The 19,999-nt window shown below is 39.6% G+C and overlaps 2 protein-coding genes across 4 annotated transcripts in view; one reads left to right on the top strand and one right to left on the bottom strand.

Moving 5' to 3' along the window:
- Positions 1–362: 362 nt before the first annotated feature.
- Positions 363–19,999, bottom strand: part of PPP2R2A (protein phosphatase 2 regulatory subunit Balpha) — a 90,299-nt gene continuing 70,662 nt past the window's right edge. For all 3 annotated transcript variants that reach the window (XM_068974595.1, XM_068974594.1, XM_068974596.1), the window contains 6 exons: positions 12,961–13,073; positions 11,262–11,439; positions 9,188–9,352; positions 7,926–8,095; positions 5,756–5,847; positions 363–2,742 (listed from right to left, as the gene is read on the bottom strand). In XM_068974595.1, coding sequence (XP_068830696.1) covers positions 2,463–2,742; positions 5,756–5,847; positions 7,926–8,095; positions 9,188–9,352; positions 11,262–11,439; positions 12,961–13,073 — 998 coding nt within the window. In that variant the 3' untranslated portion in view covers positions 363–2,462. The remainder of the gene's footprint in view (positions 2,743–5,755; positions 5,848–7,925; positions 8,096–9,187; positions 9,353–11,261; positions 11,440–12,960; positions 13,074–19,999) is intronic.
- LOC138081522 (nuclear factor interleukin-3-regulated protein-like) lies at positions 16,453–18,013 on the top strand. The gene is given in 2 exon segments (XM_068974707.1): positions 16,453–16,959; positions 16,961–18,013. Coding segments are annotated over 2 exon segments (1,389 nt in total). The 3' UTR covers positions 17,843–18,013.

The following is a 19,999-nucleotide window of genomic DNA, read 5'->3' as shown; positions in this document are numbered from 1 at the left end:
ATTTAGATAATAACTATTGCCCAGCCACTAAAGATCGAGATTGAAAGAATGAAAGTTCTCCTATTATTTTTTTTCAAAAAGGTTAAGACAGAGGGACAGAATATGTATGTTTGTAGGTGTCAAGAGAATGGGAGAATATAAGCAACTTGACAAGACTACGTTTACTCTGATATAATTTTTATTAATGAAAAGGTTAACCATGACCATGAGTGGCTGGGCTTATAGTTCACTACATCAAAGAAATTAAAAATTGATTCTTAAGAATATTTACAATAGCATTCATCTTATAGAGGCATTTTAATTTTTAAGCGATGTTTTTTTGTAAATATATAAAACTAACCCTTAGTGTCATGGAGGAGAATTATCATAGCTACTGCTAAATCAAAGAAGAAATTTCTGAGAGCTGTCTGACGATGTTTATCTCAACACCTACACCCAAACTTTAGGGAAACAATTTCTCTTTAGGGAAACAATTTCTCTTTAGGGAAAAATCTGGAAAACTGCCTGATCAGAGTGATCAGCATCTGCTTGTAGCCGGGGAATAGCCCACTTCCAAGTCAAGCATGAAGAATAGCACAAAGTACAAATGCACCCAAGATCTCCAAGTAAATTAGGAAAAGTGCCATTATTTTAAGAATTATCAGACATATAATCAAAGTGTTTAAATACAAATTCAGATTTGTTAAGTCCAAAAGATACAGTAATTTTATTACATATAATTGATCCTGTGTGCTAACAATGTAACTTACAAGACACATTATTTGTATACGTGTAGAGGGGTTACGCTGGAGTTGTTTAATCATTTTTCATTGATGAGAACAGAACAAGGTAGTGGACAGATAAGCACTTGGGTCCTCTAAAATTCAAGGCGGTGTACTACTGCTCAACCGAAACACACTACCATTCTGTTAATATGAATGCCTACTCATTTATCTTTTAAAAATAAAGTCCATCTTTTTCTCCATTAAAGCTTCTGCAAGATTGACACAAAGGTTCCTTCTACCTGTTAAAATAGGGGTACTCTTCATCTTTGGACAAGGTATCACCATTTAGGGAAAATGTAATCATATACATTACTAAATTTTTATTTGAGGCAGCTGTTGGAGTCCATTAAGCACTTTTGGAACACTGTACCTTTAAAGTTTGTCTTTAATATTAATTGCTTTGGAAAACCAAAAATAGAAGAAAAACATCTATGGCAAAGTACATTTCATTCAGATTTGACAGCAGTAAAATACCTCCCCCCCAATATTAGTGCAGTGTCAATTCTGTCTATGTAAATCACTTGAGGATAGTTTTGTTATGGTATGACTGAATAACCAAAAGTTTTGTTTAAAAAGTTTGTCTTTGACTTAGTATTCAGTAATGCAAAAATGAAATTAAGCACTGTAAAAAGTCTTTAAAAATGAAGTTCTACAAATGTGGTTCCCATTTACAACAGTTTTCATTAACAGATAATGAATTAAGTGTAGACACAATGTATCCAGTACCCTTATAACTACAATAAAAAAAATCTCTAGTAGCATGTATATAGATCGTGATATCTTTAGGAATACCAATATATAGTCAAAATATGTTCATACAGAACCAATACCTCTCCTTCTCCATGTAAAAGAACACTTTTAAAAAATAATTAACAAAAATACCAATTAAACAATGGAACCTCATTTCATTTCACTGCGCCCAAAGGTATGACACAAAATACTGGCTTAAAGAGGTAGATTAAAAAGAAAAAGGAAACCAGATTCTCCATTCTTTGTCACTTTTATTCAGTAGTAGTATTTTTTTTCCTTATTTTCAGTGCCAGACACGGCAAGGAGTGATTACAGCCAACTGTTATTAAAACATTTGTTCGCAACATGTACCCCCTTTACCACTGACCCCAAACTGACTCGTTTGTGTGCTTTCGTTCTTTCCTTTTTATACCACCACCAAGACTGGGTGGAGGGGCAAGGGGAAGAGAGATGAGAGGGAAGAGTCCAGGAGGCCAGAGAGGAGGAATGCTACAAGCCACAGTAAGAATGAGCTGTATTTAATTTAAAAAAGGGGAGGAGGGGTGTACCCCACAAATGATACAGTAATGAGGATACACAATTAAATCCCATAAGCATGACTGAAGGCTTTCACTGTGTTTGACGTCATCACAATGGAAGGCATAAAAAGTGGAGTAAATCAATGTTGACACAGTCCAATCTAGTCCATTAGGCAAGATGGTGCAAGAAGTCATTTAAATTAAAAGTGCCCTACCCTTACCTAAATGGCTAGCAGACATGGAGAACACCACAGGGAGAGATCCACAGAGCTTTCTCCATGTAGCTATGGAAAATGTGTTGTCGAATGGCACATTGTCAAACACTGGAAAAGGGGCGCCACAATGGACCTCTCTCTTTTTTAAGTACGAATGCTAGATTCAACTATCTCAACTAAGCAGGAAGTGGGTTCTTCTGCTAGGAAGGCCAACCCTAATTCACTTTGTCTTGAAATATATACAGATTGTTTGTAGTAGCTACAGCAATGATATTTTCCTTGGGGTGCCAGGCTGTGTGAAGTATTTTCTTGTTGAAGTCTAGGCTGTCAACACTGATTTCATCTTTCTTTCGCTTGCCACTTGCACACACTTTGCGTGGCTTCAGAACCGTGCGAGGTTTATTGTTTTCTCGTGATGCTTCCAGGGTTATGTCTCGCTTTGTGTTCCGGTCAAACATTCTGAAGAAATTATTGTAAGATCCAGTCATGACAACACTGGAAAAGGAGACAGAGCATCCAGTCAAATAATGAAAATGAGTTTTCGATGGACATTTCGCTGGTGAAACTCTGCCTAATGCTTCAAAGCAAGAGCTACTGCAAGCAGATCTGGGTGTAGGGAGAGGGCTGCTGGCACCAACCCAGAGACCGATCACTGGAATAAACTAGGAATACGGTATCAGTTAATTTGATGTCTATTCATGACTCCTTTCATGACTGCCCAAACTGTCACCAAAGTTGAAAGCATCCTCAAGTAAGGCTTGTAAGTAGTAGTGAATGGTCTTAGTTGAAAACATTTACAACCCCAGTCTATGCAGTCCTCCAGACCAGCCAACCAACAACACAACACAAAACTGTGGTATACACTTCTAAGAAAACAATGCTTTATTCCCTGATTTACATTATAAGCTACTGATGTTCCTAGGACATGTCAGGTTCAAACAGCTTCTTATGAATGCTTTTAAGAAATCTGCTTCAAAGAATATAAAACAAGTAGCATATATCATTTTTATTGATTAAAAAATCACTTAACCTAAACACTAAATATATTATAAACAAGTATTTTTGACAGATATTTTTATAATTTGGGTAGTTTAGACTGGCATCCCCATGTTACCTGCATTTTTGAGGTTTTAATGGATGTTAATGGATTCTGACACCTAGTCTATAGCCATTTAAAAGGTGTTGCTAGCCAGCATTTCTATGGTATTCTTGCCAGGTATAACCTGAATCTAATCTAATCATGAGGGAGTATTAGACAGCACTCAAATGAAGGAAAATTCTATACAATGAATGGCCTGTGGTTTTAAAACAAGCTGAGATCATGAAAGGCAAGAGAAGAATGAAGAACTGTTCCAGATTAAAAGAGACAATGAGATGGGACAAAGAACACGACTGAGGGAACTTGTGATATTTACAGGGATCTGTGGATTAGACAGCAGTACTGCATCCATGTGAATTTTTCTGCCTTAGATGCCTGCACAGTCATTATATAGGACAGCATCTTTCCAAAAAATTTTTATGTTAAGGGAAACAAACAGCTTTTCTATAATACGAGATGCTGTTTAAACAAAGGAGAATGAGCTGGTATAGCTGCGCGCTGCATGCTACTCCAGCACCACCTTCCCTTTTCTGTTCCCCTGACGCCTCAGGCAGGGCAGTGGTGGTCAAAGGCGAAGCCTGCTTACTCCTTCAGCTTTACTGTGGCCAGCCTACTATGTGGTCTCATATTATAACCAGATAAAAATAATTTTAAAAAAATCAGATAACAGATGAATGAGTCAAGTTCTGTTATCTTCAATAGCACCAGGAAACCTGAATCATATCAAGCTTCAGTGATAAAACTATTGTTGAGTAAAGTAATCTAATGAATATCTTGAAGGCAGGTTTAGTAATTCCAGAATTATGTTTTCTTTTACTATTGTCTGTTCTCCTGGAACATAATGAATGGTAAATAAATACATGAAACAACAGACTGGTTCCAAATTGGGAAAGGGGTGTGTCAAGGCTGTATATTGTCACCCTGCTTATTTAACTTATATGCAGAGTACATCATGCGAAACGCCGGGCTGGATGAAACACAAGGTGGAATCAAGACTGCCGGGAGAACTATCAATAACCTCAGATATGCAGATGACACCACTCTAATGGCAAAAAGAAGAACTAAAGAGCCTCTTGATGAAAGTGAAAGAGGAGAGTGAAAAAGTTGGCTCAACATTCAGAAAACTAACATCATGGCATCTGGTCCCATCACTTCATGGCAAATAGATGGGTAAACAATGGGAACAGGGACAAACTATTTTCTTGGGCTCCAAAATCACTGCAGATGATGACTGCAGCCGTGAAATTAAAAGAGGGTTGTTCCTTGGAAGAAAAGCTATGACCAACCTAGACAGCATATTAAAAAGCAGAGACATTACTTTGCTAACAAAGGTCCATTTAGTCAAATGTGACTATTTTTCCAGTAGTCAGTCATGTATGGATGTGAGAGTTGGAAAGCTGAGTGCTGAAGAATTGATGCTTTTGAACTGTGGTGTTGGAGAAGACTCTTGAGTCCCTTGGACTGCAGGGAGATCAAACCAGTCAATCCTAAAGGAAATCAGTCCTGAATATTCACTGGAAGGACTGATGCTGAAGCTGAAGCTCCAATACTCTGGTCACCTGATGTGAAGAACAGACTCATTTGAAAAGACCCTGATGCTGAGAAAGACTGAAGGCAGGAGGAGAAGGGGATGACATAGGATGAGATGGTTGGATGGCATCACCAACTCGATGGACTTAAGTTTGAGTAAGCTCCGGGAGTTAGTGATGGACAGGGAAGCCTGGCATGCAGTCCACGGGGTCACAAAGAGTTACACACGACTGGGTGACTGAACTGAACTGAATAAATACTGACAACCAAACTGAAAAGATTAAGACTTGTCCTTTGAAATAATGGTACACGTTTTGATGACACAGTAAAAAGAAACTGTACTATGGCAAAGCTGTGGATTATAACAAGCCTAATCATCATGGTAATATGGTTAAAATAATACATAGTAATTACTTCTTCTCTTCTATGAGGTATTGATGTAGTATCCAGAAAAACTGGTATGTAAAACTCCAAATGAAGTATCTACTACCTAAATATTTCTGAAACCAATTTAACAGCAAAGTAACAAACACTGAAATTTCACTATTTTAACTCCTGGTATATAAACAAAGTGATTGATCTGGTTCATTAAAGGAAAAAATTAAAATTTATATAATAACTTATTATATCCATAAGTTTCTAGTGTATTTTCACATTTACTTAGTGAAACACAATGTTTAATTTTTATCTGCCAATAATGTTGTAAGATTTCAAGGAAACCCTGAGGAAAATAAAGTTGGGAAACATTTATCTCAGTCAAAAAACACATTGGCCATTAGCAAATGTGGCAATCATAGTAAGAGTGAAATAGTAAATTTCTTTCCTCTAACAGAATTCACATTTGAATAAGATGTTCAGTTCAAATTAAAATCAATTTACCTGTCAGATCCATTCCAACAACATTCAAATTTGTCAAATATGCAGTCATTTTCATACAGTGAACAAAGTTTACTTCTGAGGTATTCATGCACCTGGCGGGGGGAGAAAAAAATATTATACACAAATACACACACATATGTGTACTTAGCCTACATCACATGATCTACTGCTCTTGAAACTAGAAAATGATTTAACAAGTCTGTATCTTTTTAAGAAGGACTATATAGACATATGGATTGAGTGAAACTCACTCAGTTGTGTCCAACTCTTTGCGACCCTATGGATTGTACCCACCAGGGTCCTCTGTCCATGGAATTCTTCAGATCATATACATACTTAAATCTCATTAAAACTCAATTCTCAGAACAAAACAAAAACTCAATTCTCTGAGAAACAGTAAAGGTATTGAGCTCCCTGTTCCACAAATACACATTTATCTTTCATACAACTGAGAGATATACCCTCCTGGGAATGGCACATTTACTCTTCGTAAGTTTGACTAGAATAGTAGGCCAGAAAACATTTTAAAATGGCACAGATAAGACACAGATTAAAGAATATATAGCAATATTTGAATTTTCCAACACTTGATTTTCTATTAATTATTGATTAAAAAACATACAATACTGTGACTTTACTTCAACTACCATTTTTGGGGCATAACTAACTAAAGCCTACAGTATCATTAAGTGCCTATGTTATGTACTGCATGACCGTGCCCTGATCCAGTGATAAATTATATGGTTACTTCACGTATGCATCATGGAAATATCTGACACACTTGTTATTGCTTACACACAGTATGTGCTCAGTTACTCAATCATGTCCAACTTTCTGTGACCCCGTGACTGTGGCCCACCAGGCTCCTCTGTCTATGGAATTCTCCAGGTAATACTGGAGTAGGCTGCCATTTCCTCCTCCAGGGATCTTCCCGATCTAAGGACTGAACCTGCATCTCCTGTGGATTTTATATTGGCAGGTGGGTTCTTTACACTGAGCCACCTGGGAAGCCCATTTCTTATATAGTACCCAAAGCTAATGAAAATAGTTGTTTTTTTTAAGTATAATTCTATATTCACTAGTTTTCCACAAAGGGATCAACTAGAAAATAAATTTTAAAAGTATTCTTAGAAATGATACATTTCTATATTAATATTACTAAATTACAAAGGAAAGTTCCAAAGTATTTGTTGTGATCATAAGGGAAAAAAAGGAGTCTCTATCTCACTGTTCTTTTTCATTTAAATGAGAACCTTAAAATGAAGTAATGATAGAAAAGAACATCTCAATGCTTAGAATTCTCTATGAAACAACCTAACATCATTTTAAGTGTCCGTTTTATCTTTAAGTATAATGGAATGATTCAGACCACTGTGTGTGACATTTTAAGTGAAAATGTTAACACCGAGGATTTACAAAATTTGTGGGTTAGGACCCACAATGAGTATGTGAGGCAAACAGTAATATTTACATTACCGTTCAGTCAGAAAACAGGTCAGCTAGATGCTTATACAAACTCAGTGGGAGTTGCATCTGTACCTGCTACACTGAGTATGATGTGAGTCTACTCCAATCACTAGGCCAGGTCAGCACAGGTAGAAAAACTGTACCCTGTTCCAGCTGTGCACATCTTCATTCTCTGCTCCAGAAGAAAGGGACCCACGGGAGCAGCTTGGCTAACGAGAATCCAGAACTGACATTCTACGACACACAGGCAGCTCCCAAAGCTGTCTGCTGGGTACTCACAAGCCCCTCACCTTCAGCTTAAGACAACAGTTACCAGCCAATTCACCTGACTGGGCAACACGCCACGGTTAACCTCTAATTTAACTAGCAGTGTCCTCACTCCATCTGGGATGCCTCTAGTAGGCCTGGCCATTCTCGCCCGTCTTCTCCCCAGACCTCGGTAGAGACCTTAATTCCATCCTCACTTCAAATGTAGATAACAGTAGGAAAAAAAAGTTATTATTGAAACAAATTGGTAGCTTTACATTTTAATTGTAAAACTAAATAGAAAATACAATCTATAGAAGTAGATATAAATTTAACATAAGGAAAAGCAGTGTATTCATGGATCTCTGAAGGAAAAAGCCCAATGGTGAACATATACTTTGTACTGGGATTAACACATACAGGCTATATATTCATTGAAAGAAAGAATTCCAAATACCTGGTATGTTTCCACAGGCCTGTTTTCCATATTTAAGTCCCAAATTTTGACTGACAAATAGTCTCTAGTCATCATATATCGACCACTATGGCTGAATTTTACATCAGAAATTGAAGAGATGATTTCAGAAAAAAAAGACCTGTTACTGGGATCTTCAGGTTCTTCAAACACTAAAACAAGCAAAAGAGGTTGGGACCATCTGTAATTACTCTGGGTTGGACAAAGCATTTACACAAAACATCATTCACAAACTTCCTAGCAGTGAGCTAAAAATGACAGGCCAATAAAGAACTGGAAAACATCTCAAAGAACATCTCTTAAGATTGTAACCTCCCTGAGAGAGTTCCTTAGAATGAGAATGACATAATACAGAAGCTGAAGAGGCCCAAGTGCATTACGTAGCACAGCACTTTCCAGAGTCCCGTGGCTAACTCACCAGAACCACTCGTTTGCCACCTCTGACGTGTGTCAGGTCTGTGGTCCTACATATACCGCACTGACTTTGCCTACACCGTCACCACAAGACACAGACCACCTTCGCCATTCCCATACATACCCACGGTTTTGAGTGGTCAGGTAAAATTCGTTTGATGAGATAAGTAACAGTCTTTGTAAGTTTTTTAAAAATTCAACATGGAGGAAAGAATAATGCAACCCCTGAATTTCTTAACCTTGTACTCTTCAAACTTAAACGACCCGAAGAAACCTCTTCTCAGGAAGAAATCTTCCTAGCAAGCCCAAAACAGGAAGGAAGGGAGTGGGGAGAAGAGAAAGGGAGCAGGCAAGAAAGGAAATGTTCTACTTGCAGACAGGACTGGAGAACGCAACCCAAGTTCCCAAAGAATAGCATTCTATTAAAAGTACATCCACTGGGACTCAACAGATGGGCCCCAGAGACAGTCTTCTATGTTATTCCAGTAGGAGAACCTGTAAAGTCTCAGGCTGAGTCAAGCAGCTTACCAAAAGGTACAGGAGGTTTAAGATCCATGTGCTGTGCTTAGTCGCTCAGTCCTGTCTGACTGTGCAACCTCATGGACTGTAGCCCGCCAGGCTCCTCTGTCCATGGGATTCTCCAGGCAAGAATACTGGAGTGGGTTGCTTATGGCCTGCTCCAAGAGATCTCCCCAACCCAGTGACTGAACCCAGATCTGCTGCACTGCAGGAGGATTCTTTACTGTCTGAGTCACCAAGGAAACCTGTGTAAATATAGTTACCACATCTGAAGCTGAACAGAAAATGTTACCATCTGAAAATAAACTTACGTTTAGAATGCCTATCACAGAGGGCGGATGCCCTCATGTCACATAACCGAATCGTTCCTTTACTGCTGCTGTATACAAATGTGTTACAGCTGTTGGGATGGAATTCTGCAGCTGTAATCACCTCTGTCAGCTCTTCCATATTGGCAGGCTTGATATCCACAATATCTGGAGAGCATTTTATTAAGGAATTTCCACTTAAAAGAAAGGTCAAGTATAATTTTATATTTCTCAAATCTACAGCTCATTCACAGATTTAAGCACACGTATTAATTCTATTTTAGAATGTAGAGGTTTTTTTTCCCCCCCTGAGTATGATATAAATCCCAGAAGACATGAAGAAAAGATTGCTAGGCCATCATCCTAAATATGAAAAACTTACCATATTTCCAAACAAAACAAAAGGAAAAATCTGGAAGGCAGCACAGTGGGGAAGCTGCACACAAACAATGGAGCTGATTTACTTGATATTAAAAAGGTACTTAAAAAAAAAAAAACTCCAATAAGAATATAAGCAAATCCAGTGAAAATTTTGGAAAAGCACAAAAAGAAATGGTTGAAAAAATGAAAACATGCTCAAGTCTACTAAGGATGAAAGCAGCAAATGAAAACAAGAGACCCTTTCACTAACTAGACCACTAAAGGTATAGGAAAGCAGGCACTTTTTATGCATTACAGGCAGACCTTGTTTCTTTGCTTTGCTTTACTGTGCTTCACCTATGAGTTCACTGCACTTCACCTATGATTTACTGCATTTTTTATAAATTGATGTTTTGCAGCAACTGTGCATCAAGCTAGCCTATCAAACACCATGTTCCCAACATCATCAGCTCAAACCTTTACATTATTATTACATTTGTTTTGGCGATCTGTGATCAGCTCAGCTATCTTTGATGTTACTACTATAATTGTGTGGGGGCGCCATGAACTACACACATAAGGTGGTGAATTTAGTCAACTGCTGAAAGGACAACCAAGGGCTTAGAACATTACATAAACTTAGTTGATAGAGCAGTGGCAGGGTTTGAGAGGGCTGACTCCAGTTTTGAAAGAAGTTCCACTGTGGGTGAAATGCTGTCAAATAGCACTGCAGACTACAAAGAAATAATTCATGACGGGAAGAGTCAAAATTGATGTGGCAAACATCACTGCTGTCTTATTTCAAAGAAACTGCTACAGCTACCCTAACCTTCAACAATCACCACTCATCAGTCAGCAAGCTTCAATGAAGCAAGACCCTCCAGCAGCACAAAGATTACCGCTTGCTGAAGGTACAGGTGATGATCAGCATTTTTCAGCAATATTTTTAAACTAAGGTATACATATTGTTTTTTTTTAAAGACATAATGCAACTACATACTTTAATAGACTACAATATAGCGCTAACATTTATAAGCACTGGGAAACCAGATAATTCGTGTGACTTAATTTTAGGGCAGTATTCACTTTATTCTTGAGGTCTGCAACTGAATCTGTAATATCCCCGAGGTATGCTTGCACTGGTAGAGTATGAATTACAGTACAGTGTTAATTTTTCAAACGATATCTATTTGGAAAGATATACATTAATAGCAGTCATGATAATTAACATTTATCAAGAATTTAAGTACTTAAAAACAAACACGTATATACATTTCTATATATTTGTGTGTGTATCTCATAATCACAGAAAATTTTTAGGATAACATAAACAATGAGAAGTATTTAGACCATCATGCATCATGACTTGTACAAATCTTTTTCCAACCTTAATGAGAATACTTTTATAATTAAAAACATTTTAAAGATAATACTCCGCATATTTGTTTCTGTTACAAGAAACAGCTATTAAAAGTTTTTTTTCTATTTTCATAGGTACAGAGAAACATTCATTAAAATTCCAAGAATCCAGTTTTTAAACTGATACATTATGGCTTTTATCAAATAATTTCACCTAGTGTTTAATAACAAAAAAAGTGCTATAAAATAATAAGCAACTATATGAGAATCAAACACCACGGAGAGAATGAAAATAAATCCAGTATGAGGATAACATGCCTTCGTTACCCAACACCGAAAAAGGAAACCAAATGGATACTAAAACTCCTGTCTGTTATTTCCAGATGCCAAAGATTAATCCGCAAATCATCTGCAGATAAATATGTTTCATAATCACTATTAATAGAAATTGAGTTGATGTGATATGTATGAGCATTGGCAAATATTCTTCGTGGACTGGCCTCAACCATTAGATCCATGGGCCGAAAGACTGGCACCTGTCAATAAGACATGAAAAAGAAGTGATTACAAAATATTCACTTTCTACAAGAGAACTGAAAGTTCAGAAGACTTCATTAGTTTCTGAGGTAATATTAAACAGCATAATACTACACAGATTTAGTTTTATAAAGCAACTGATATTGATTGCTTAAAGTGCTAATATGGAAAGAAAAATTAAAAACAAATTTGCCTTCCTACACTGGGCTGGAAGAAGCATAAGCTGGAATCAAGATTGCCGGGAGAAATATCAATAACCTCAGATATGCAGATGACACCACCCTTATGGCACAAAGTGAAGAGGAACTAAAAAGCCTCTTGATGAACGTGAAAGAGGAAAGTGAAAAAGTTGGCTTAAAGCTCCACATTCAGAAAAAGAAGATCATGGCATCTGGTCCCATCACTTCATGGGAAACAGATGGGGAAACAGTGGAAAACAGTGTCAGATTTCATTTTGGGGGGCTCCAAAATCACTGTAGATGGTGACTGCAGCCATGAAATTAAAAGACGCTTACTCCTTGCAAGGAAAGTTATGACCAACCTAGACAGCATATTCAAAAGCAGAGGTATTACTTTGTCAACAAAGGTCCGTCTAGTCAAAGCTATGGTTTTTCCAGTAGTCATGTATGGATGTGAGAGTTGGACTGTGAGTGCCGAAGAATTGATGCTTTTGAACTGTGGTGTTGAAGAAGACTCTTGCGAGTCCCTTGGACTGCAACAAGATCCAACCAGTCCATCCTAAAGGAGGTCAGTCCTGGGTGTTCATTGGAAGGATTGATGCTACAGCTGAAACGCCAATACTGTGGCCACCTCATGCGAAGAGTTGACTCATTGGAAAAGACTTTGATGCTGGGAGGGATTGGGGGCAGGAGAAGGGGACGAAAGAGGATGAGATGGCTGGATGGCATCACCGACTCGATGGACATGAGTGAACTCCAGGAGTTGGTGATGGACAGGGAGGCCTGGCGTGTTGCGATTCATGGGGTTGCAAAGAGTCAAACATGACTGAGCGACTGAACCCAACTGAACAGAGAGCAATACTATCAGAATTTACAGTTTTTCCTAGTTTCAATCTTTTGCTTGAAAGACTTGCAAAGCTAATAAATGTTTATGATTTAAAGTGGCTAAAAAGGAAATCAGCCCAAAGCATCAAATTCTTGGTATTTTTTCATTGCAACGAGAAGATTTAGTCCATTTTTTTTTTTTGATCTCCAAAGAAAGTTAATCTTGAAACTTAACCTAATAGCTGACAACCAAACCGTAAGAACAAAAGAGAGCATGGTGGCACAGTGAAAAACAAGTCAAAACACAGTCTTGTGTCTAGTGCTAGTTCAGCCTCTGGCCACCATGAGCCTCGTCTGTAAGTCGGGGGCTTTAATGCTGTCTCTGGTCACACGATCTTGGGAAGGGGCAGAGTGCAATTATTCCTATACATGTTCTGTTGAGGATCTAGATTACGTAATAACAGTGCAGAAGACTATTCATTGGAATCAGATTTTTTTTTTTTAACATGTACTTACACGTAGTGTAGTGACTGTAGTAGGATCTCTATACCTTCCATCTTCCTCTTTCAAGTTATACCCTTCCGGTCTTTTGTCCCTTTCACTGATTTTCCATAACTTTATTGTTTTATCTGGGGAAAAAATAAAGAAAGTCTTAAAAAATGAGAGATTAACCTCGACAGAAGAAAAATACTTTATTTAAACATGCGATTCCACATCTCACCCAAAAGGATCCCAAGAATAAAATCCCTGATCTGACTTAATAAAACACAAACTTTCTACTACCAGGTGAATGAAAACATCTGTACATATAGAAATAGCACAGAAAATTTTAAAAATCTATGTTAATGGCACTCATTAAATATCACTTAATATTAAAATCAGGTCACAGCCAGGTCCTTATCCTTCAAAATGGATGACCCAGAGAGATGATATGGGGAGGGTGGTGGGAGGGGGGTTCAGGGTTGGGAACTCATGTACACCTGTGGTGGATTCATGTCAATGTATAAAACCAATACAGTATTGTAAAGTAAACAAATAAAATTAAAAAAAAAAATTAGAGCTAGAGGAGGTGGGGGAAACTCTGTGTGTGTGTGTTTCTGTGTGTGTGTGTCCATCCCCTGGAGGAGGGCATGGCAATCCACTCCAGTATTCTTGCCTGCAGAATCCCCAAGGACAGAGCACCCTGGTGGGCTACAGTCCATGGGGTCACAGAGTTGGACACAACTAAGTGACTAAGCACACACTTAGTCATATGTATATATATGCATAATGCTTAATATTTAACTTTTACACAAAAAACCAAAGTCGGTTAAAATAGCGTAAGGATTAGCTGCTCCATCATGTCTAATCTTTGCCACCCCATGGACTGTATAGCCCACCAGGCTCAGTTTTTCCTAGTTCATGGAATTCTCCAGGCAAGAATACTGGAGTGGGCGTCCATTCCTTTTTCCAGGCTCTCTTTCTGACACAGGGATGGAATCTGGGTCTTCTGCACTGCAGGCAAATTCTCTACCATATGAGCCACCAGGGACTATTTAGAGTAAAGTTACATTTGTAATTCAAGTAAGTACAAGGCCCTGAAAATAGTTTACCAATTAAAAGCACATGTCCCCAAGTCCTTCAAGACAAAATTATTCAGTATCAAGGATACATAAAAGTGTTTTTTACAATAAACTTTACCTCTGAAGTAAGTCTAGAGTTACAGAAAATTGCAAAGAGCACTGAGTGTTTCCATATACTCTTTACCCAGTTTTTTCCTTATGTCAGCATCTTATGCAACCACGGTACATTTGTTAAAACTAAGAAATTAACATTCCACGTTACCATTCACTAGACTTCAGACTTTACTCTGATTTCATCAGGTTTTCCACTAACAGCTCCTTTCTGTTCCAGGATCCAAACAACACCATATTTAGCTGTCACGTCACCTTAGTCTCTCTGCAACAATTTCTCAGACTGTCTTATTTTTCTTCATCCTGACAGTTCTGAGAAGCAGTGGCAAACTGTGTGGAATGTCCCTCCACTGGGCATGTCTGTTGTTCCCCTCATGATCAGATTGAGATCATGGGGTATCAGGAAAAGCCCAGAATGAAGTAAATGTATACACAGTACTGACATGATTTTTCCACCGGTGATCACTTGGTTAGGAAAAGAAACTGCCAGGTTTCTCCACTGCACACTTACTGTCTCCCCCTTTGGAAATGAAGCATTAAATCCATCCATGTCTAATAGGGCAAGTTACAGTCCGGGCAGGGAGGAGTAGCCATCCACATGTTATTTGGAATTCTCTGTAACCAGCACCTTTCTCCCCACTTATTTACTCAATCAACCACTTACATCACGATGGAATCAAGCACATTTATTTAACTCTATGTGCCCAAGTGGCCCAGTGTAAAGAATCCACTTGCCAACACAGGAGATACAGGTTCAATCCCTGCGTTGGAAAGCTCCCCTGGAGCAGGAAATGGCAACCCAAACCAGTATTCTTGCCTGGAGAATCCCACTGACAGAGGAGGCTAGTGGGCTACATCCCATGGGGTTGCAAAGAGTCAGACACAACTGAGCATGCATGCCCATTATAAGCTTAAAACTGGACTTATAAAATGCCACATCTTAATGGCCCTTCATATGCAAATGAATATACCAGAATCTGAAAAGCAGTGTATAGAGTACTTTGTAGTGCTCCATCATATAGAGACACGGCAGGAACTGCTCTGGCCTGGCCGCCCCTCTGCCCAGTGGAGAAGAGCACGCTAAGCACCACTGTGGGTGCCCCAGCAGAGATGACATGTACACAGAGAACAACTGCCAACTTTACTAGCTTGCAGCTAACTATTTCATCTGAACCCTATGTAACTGGAGTTTTCAGGTATACTGCAGTTAAGTTATATGTGTTTTCTACGTGCCATTTGGTTAATATATATTTATATAATATAGGTGAAGAATGACAAATTTTAGAGTCTTTAACCTGTCCCCAAATCTATCATATAAATGAGCCATGCCTGAATTCTACATTTTGGGAGAAATTATCATCTGAAGATTAATAAGGATGAACCCCTCCAACACCATCACACACACATTCCCATGATTTCTTATGGCCTGCTCAAATTTGTCATCCTTATTAAAGATCCAGATAAAGAAATCACAATAAACTTAACAAACATTTCAAATAAGACGTAATTGGTTTGTGGTTCCTGGTAGTGTTATAGAGAAAAAAAAGAAAGAGAAAGAAAAAAGAAAAAAAACTGGGCAAACAGATTTTTGAAAAAAAATTAAACTTCAGAACGAAAAATTTTAAGTGATAAAATCTGTGACTTAAGATAGTGCTAAAAACTTTTAATGGCATACACAAAAGACCAAGAAGTACTACGCAATATCAGTACAGTGCTTGTGAATAGGCAGGCTGGGAATTTTTTTAAAAAATCTAAATTCTTATATGCTCTATAGTATTTTTTGAAAACTTTTTTTTTTTGCTGTGCTGCTGGGCTTGTAGGTTTGTTGCTTTCTCTCTTTTTTTAAATATTTATTTATGGGCGGCGGGCTGGGGGCGGGTGCGGGCGCGGCGATTGGGGCTGGGGCCGCCCGTCACGGCGGGGCTGGCGGGTGGCGACGTAGCGCCGCGCTCGTAACTGACCTACTAACACACATCTCCCGGCACGGCCACGGGGCCCGCGGACCAGGCGCGCCGCCTGCCTCCCGCGCCGCGCCCTCACCGCCGCCTGCCGCCCCGGAGGCCCGGCCGAACCCCGGTCTCCGAAAGCCGTCGGCTCGGCTCCTGGCCCCCGTTCTTTCTTCCCGCCGCCCCAACTCGCCAGCCGGAGAGCAGGATCACGGTCATCTAGAAGACCCCTACTTCATTCAGCGAGAAGAGCAGAAGAGATTTATTCTGGATGGTAGAACAAAAGGAAGAATATTGATGGATTTTAAACTGCAGTTTTTAAAGCACTTGAGAATACTGAGGAAGTAACTTCTTCTCCTGCACTGCATATATACGTTAAGGTGCAGCCGATGCAGCTGAGAAAAATGCAGAGCGTCAAGGAAGAGTAGGCATCTCTTGATGCTGGTACCAGTGTGGACAAGATGATGGTGTTTAATTCTGCCTTGACCGAAGTCTCCGAAGACTTGACGACAGGGGAAGAACTCCTTCTCAGTGAAGGAAGTGTGGGGAAAAACAAGTCCTCAGCATGTCGGAGGAAACGGGAATTCATTCCCGACGAGAAGAAAGATGCCATGTATTGGGAAAAGAGGCGGAAAAATAACGAAGCTGCCAAGAGGTCCCGGGAGAAACGTCGACCGAATGACCTGGTTTTGGAGAACAAACTCATTGCACTGGGAGAAGAAAACGCCACTTTAAAAGCAGAACTGCTTTCCCTAAAATTAAAGTTTGGTTTAATTAGCTCAACAGCCTACGCCCAGGAGATTCAGAAACTCAGTAATTCTACAGCTGTGTCCTTTCAAGACTACCAGACTTCCAAATCCACTGTGAGCACCTTTGTGGATGAGCATGAGCCCTCCAATGGTGGCCAGCAGTTGCATTTCTGTCATCAAGCACTCTCCTCAGAGTTCTCTGTCTGATGTTTCAGAAGTATCCTCGCTAGAACATTCACAGGAGGGCCCTGTGCAGAGTGGCTGCAGAAGCCCAGAAAGCAAGTTCCAGGTCATCAAGCAAGAGCCAATGGAACTGGAGAGCTATGCCAGGGAACCCAGAGATGACCGGGGTGCCTACCGAGGGGCCGTGTATCACAACTACATGGGGAATTCCTTTCCCAGATACTCGCACTCTCCCCCTCTGCTGCAGGTCAACTGGTCCTCCAGTGACTCTCCGAGGACATCAGAAACTGATGAAGGTGCAGTAGGAAAGTCATCCGATGGAGAAGATGAGCAACAGGTTCCCAAGGGCCCGATCCACTCTCCCGTCGAACTTCAGCGTGTCCACGCCACAGTGGTTAAAGTTCCAGAAGTGAATTCCTCTGCCTTGCCACACAAGCTTCGGATTAAAGGCAAAGCCATGCAGATAAAAGTGGAAGCCTTCGATCATGAGTTTGAGGGCACGCAAAAACTTTCCTCTCCTGTTGACATGACGTCGAAGAGACATTTCGAACTTGAGAAGCATACCACCCCCAACCTGGTACAGTCTTCTCTCACTCCCTTTTCAGTCCAAGTGACTAACATTCAAGATTGGTCTCTCAAATCTGAACACTGGCATCAAAAAGAACTTAATGGCAAAATTCAGAGTAGTTTCAAAACTGGAGTGGTGGAAGTGAAAGACAGTGGTTACAAAGTCTCTGACCCAGAGAATTTGTTTCTGAAGCAGGGTATAGCAAACTTGTCTGCAGAGGTCGTCTCACTTAAAAGACTTATAGCCACACACCAAATCTCTGCTTCAGACTCTGGGTAAAATTACTACTGAACAAGCTCTGGGCCTTTAGAGATGTCATTTGCAATAGATGAGTACGTTTTGTATTAGGCTGAATTTTCACTGGACCTGTGATGTCATTTCACTGTATAACATTCACATGTTGTCTGTTGGGTGTCTTTTTGTGCACAAATTATTATGAAGATTAGACTGTGTTATCACTCTGCCTTGTGTATAGTCAAATAGTCCATCGCAAAGGCTGTATATATTGAACATTGTTTTTGTTGTTCTATTATAAAGTGTGTAAGTTACCAGTTTCAATAAAGGATTGGTGACAAACACACAAAAAAATAAAAATAAAAATAAATAAATATTTATTTATTTATTTATGGCTACACTGGGTCTTTGTTACTGTGAACAGGCTTTCTCTAGTGGCAGCAAGAGGTTTGGGGGGTAGGGGGAGAGGCCTACTCTCTAGTTGCAGTGTGCAGGCTTCTCATTACGGTGGTCTCTCTTGCTGTGGAGCATGGGCTCTAGGGTGCTTTAGTAGCTGCAGCCCATGGGCTCTAGAGCAGAAGCTCAGTAGTTGTGGCACATGGGCTCAATTGTTCCACAGCATGTGGGATCGTCCTGGACCAGGGATTGAACTTGTGTCTCCTGCATTGGCAGGCAGATTCTTTACCACTGAGCCACCAGAAAAGTCCAGCAGTTACTTTTACCTGGAATTTTAGCCCTGTAGTTGGAGGCACATGAGAATAATCAAACTCCAAAAAACTGCACACAAGACTATGTGAATATACTCATTTTCTGTGAAGAGGGTTATTAGATTCCTCAGAGAGAACTGTTACAGTCAAAAAGTTAAGAACCACTGTTCTACAGTGTTCCCCGAAATTGTGAATACTGATATCTAAAGTGTTTCAGAAGTTCAGAGTCCCGGTGTTCCCCTCACCACAGAGGGTTAGAACAGGGTAAACCAATGCTACCAAGTTTCCTTTGTGGATGTGCGGCTTTCACATACAATCCAAAAGGCTTCTTATCACAGTTATCCAAGTCTATGCCCCAACCAGTAATGCTGAAGAAGCTGAAGTTGAACGGTTCTATGAAGACCTACAAGACCTTTTAGAACACCCAAAAGAGATGTCCTTTTCATTATAGGGGACTGGAATGCAAAAGTAGGAAGTCAAGAAACACCTGGAGTAACAGGCAAATTTGTCCTTGGAATATGGAATGAAGCAGGGCAAAGACTAATAGAATTTTGCCAAGAAAATGCACTGGTGATAGCAAACACCCTCTTCCAACAACACAAGAGAAGACTCTACACATGGACATCACCAGATGGTCAACACTGAAATCAGACTGATTATATTCTATGCAGCCAAAGATGGAGAAGCTCTATACAGTCAACAAAAACAAGACCGGGAGCTGACTGTGGCTCAGACCATGAACTCCTTATTGCCAAATTCAGACTTAAATTGAAGAAAGTAGGGAAAAAAGCTAGACCATTCAGGTATGACCTAAATCAAATCCCTTATGATTATACAGTGGAAGTGAGAAATAGATTTAAGGGCCTAGATCTGATAGAGTGCCTGATGAACTATGGAATGAGGTTCGTGACACTGTACAGGAGACAGGGATCAAGACCATCCCCATGGAAAAGAAATGCAAAAAAGCAAAATGGCTGTCTGGGGAGGCCTTACAAATAGCTGTGAAAAGAAGAGAGGTGAAAAGCAAAGGAGAAAAGGAAAGATATAAGCATCTGAATGCAGAGTTCCAAAGAATACCAAGAAGAGATAAGGAAGCCTTCTTCAGCGATCAATGCAAAGAAATAGAGGAAAACAACAGAATGGGAAAGACTAGCAATCTCTTCAAGAAAATCAGAGATATCAAGGGAACATTTCATGCAAAGATGGGCTCGATAAAGGACAAAATGGTCTGGACCTAACAGAAGCAGAAGATATTAAGAAGAGGTGGCAAGAATACACGGAAGAACTGTACAAAAAAAGATCTTCATGACCCAGATAATCATGATGATGTGATCATTAATCTAGAGCCAGACATCTTGGAAAGTGAAGTCAAGTGGGCCTTAGAAAGCATCACTACGAACACAGCCTAGTGGAGGTGATCGAATTCCAGTTGAGCTCTTTCAAATCCTGAAAGATGATGCTGGGAAAGTGCTGCACTCAATATGCCAGCAAATTT

Source organism: Capricornis sumatraensis, chromosome 6 (assembly GCF_032405125.1).
Source record: "Capricornis sumatraensis isolate serow.1 chromosome 6, serow.2, whole genome shotgun sequence".
NCBI lineage: Eukaryota > Metazoa > Chordata > Mammalia > Artiodactyla > Bovidae > Capricornis > Capricornis sumatraensis.
The sequence above is the reverse complement of the archived record's forward strand: the minus strand, read 5'-3'. Positions and strand labels throughout refer to the sequence as shown.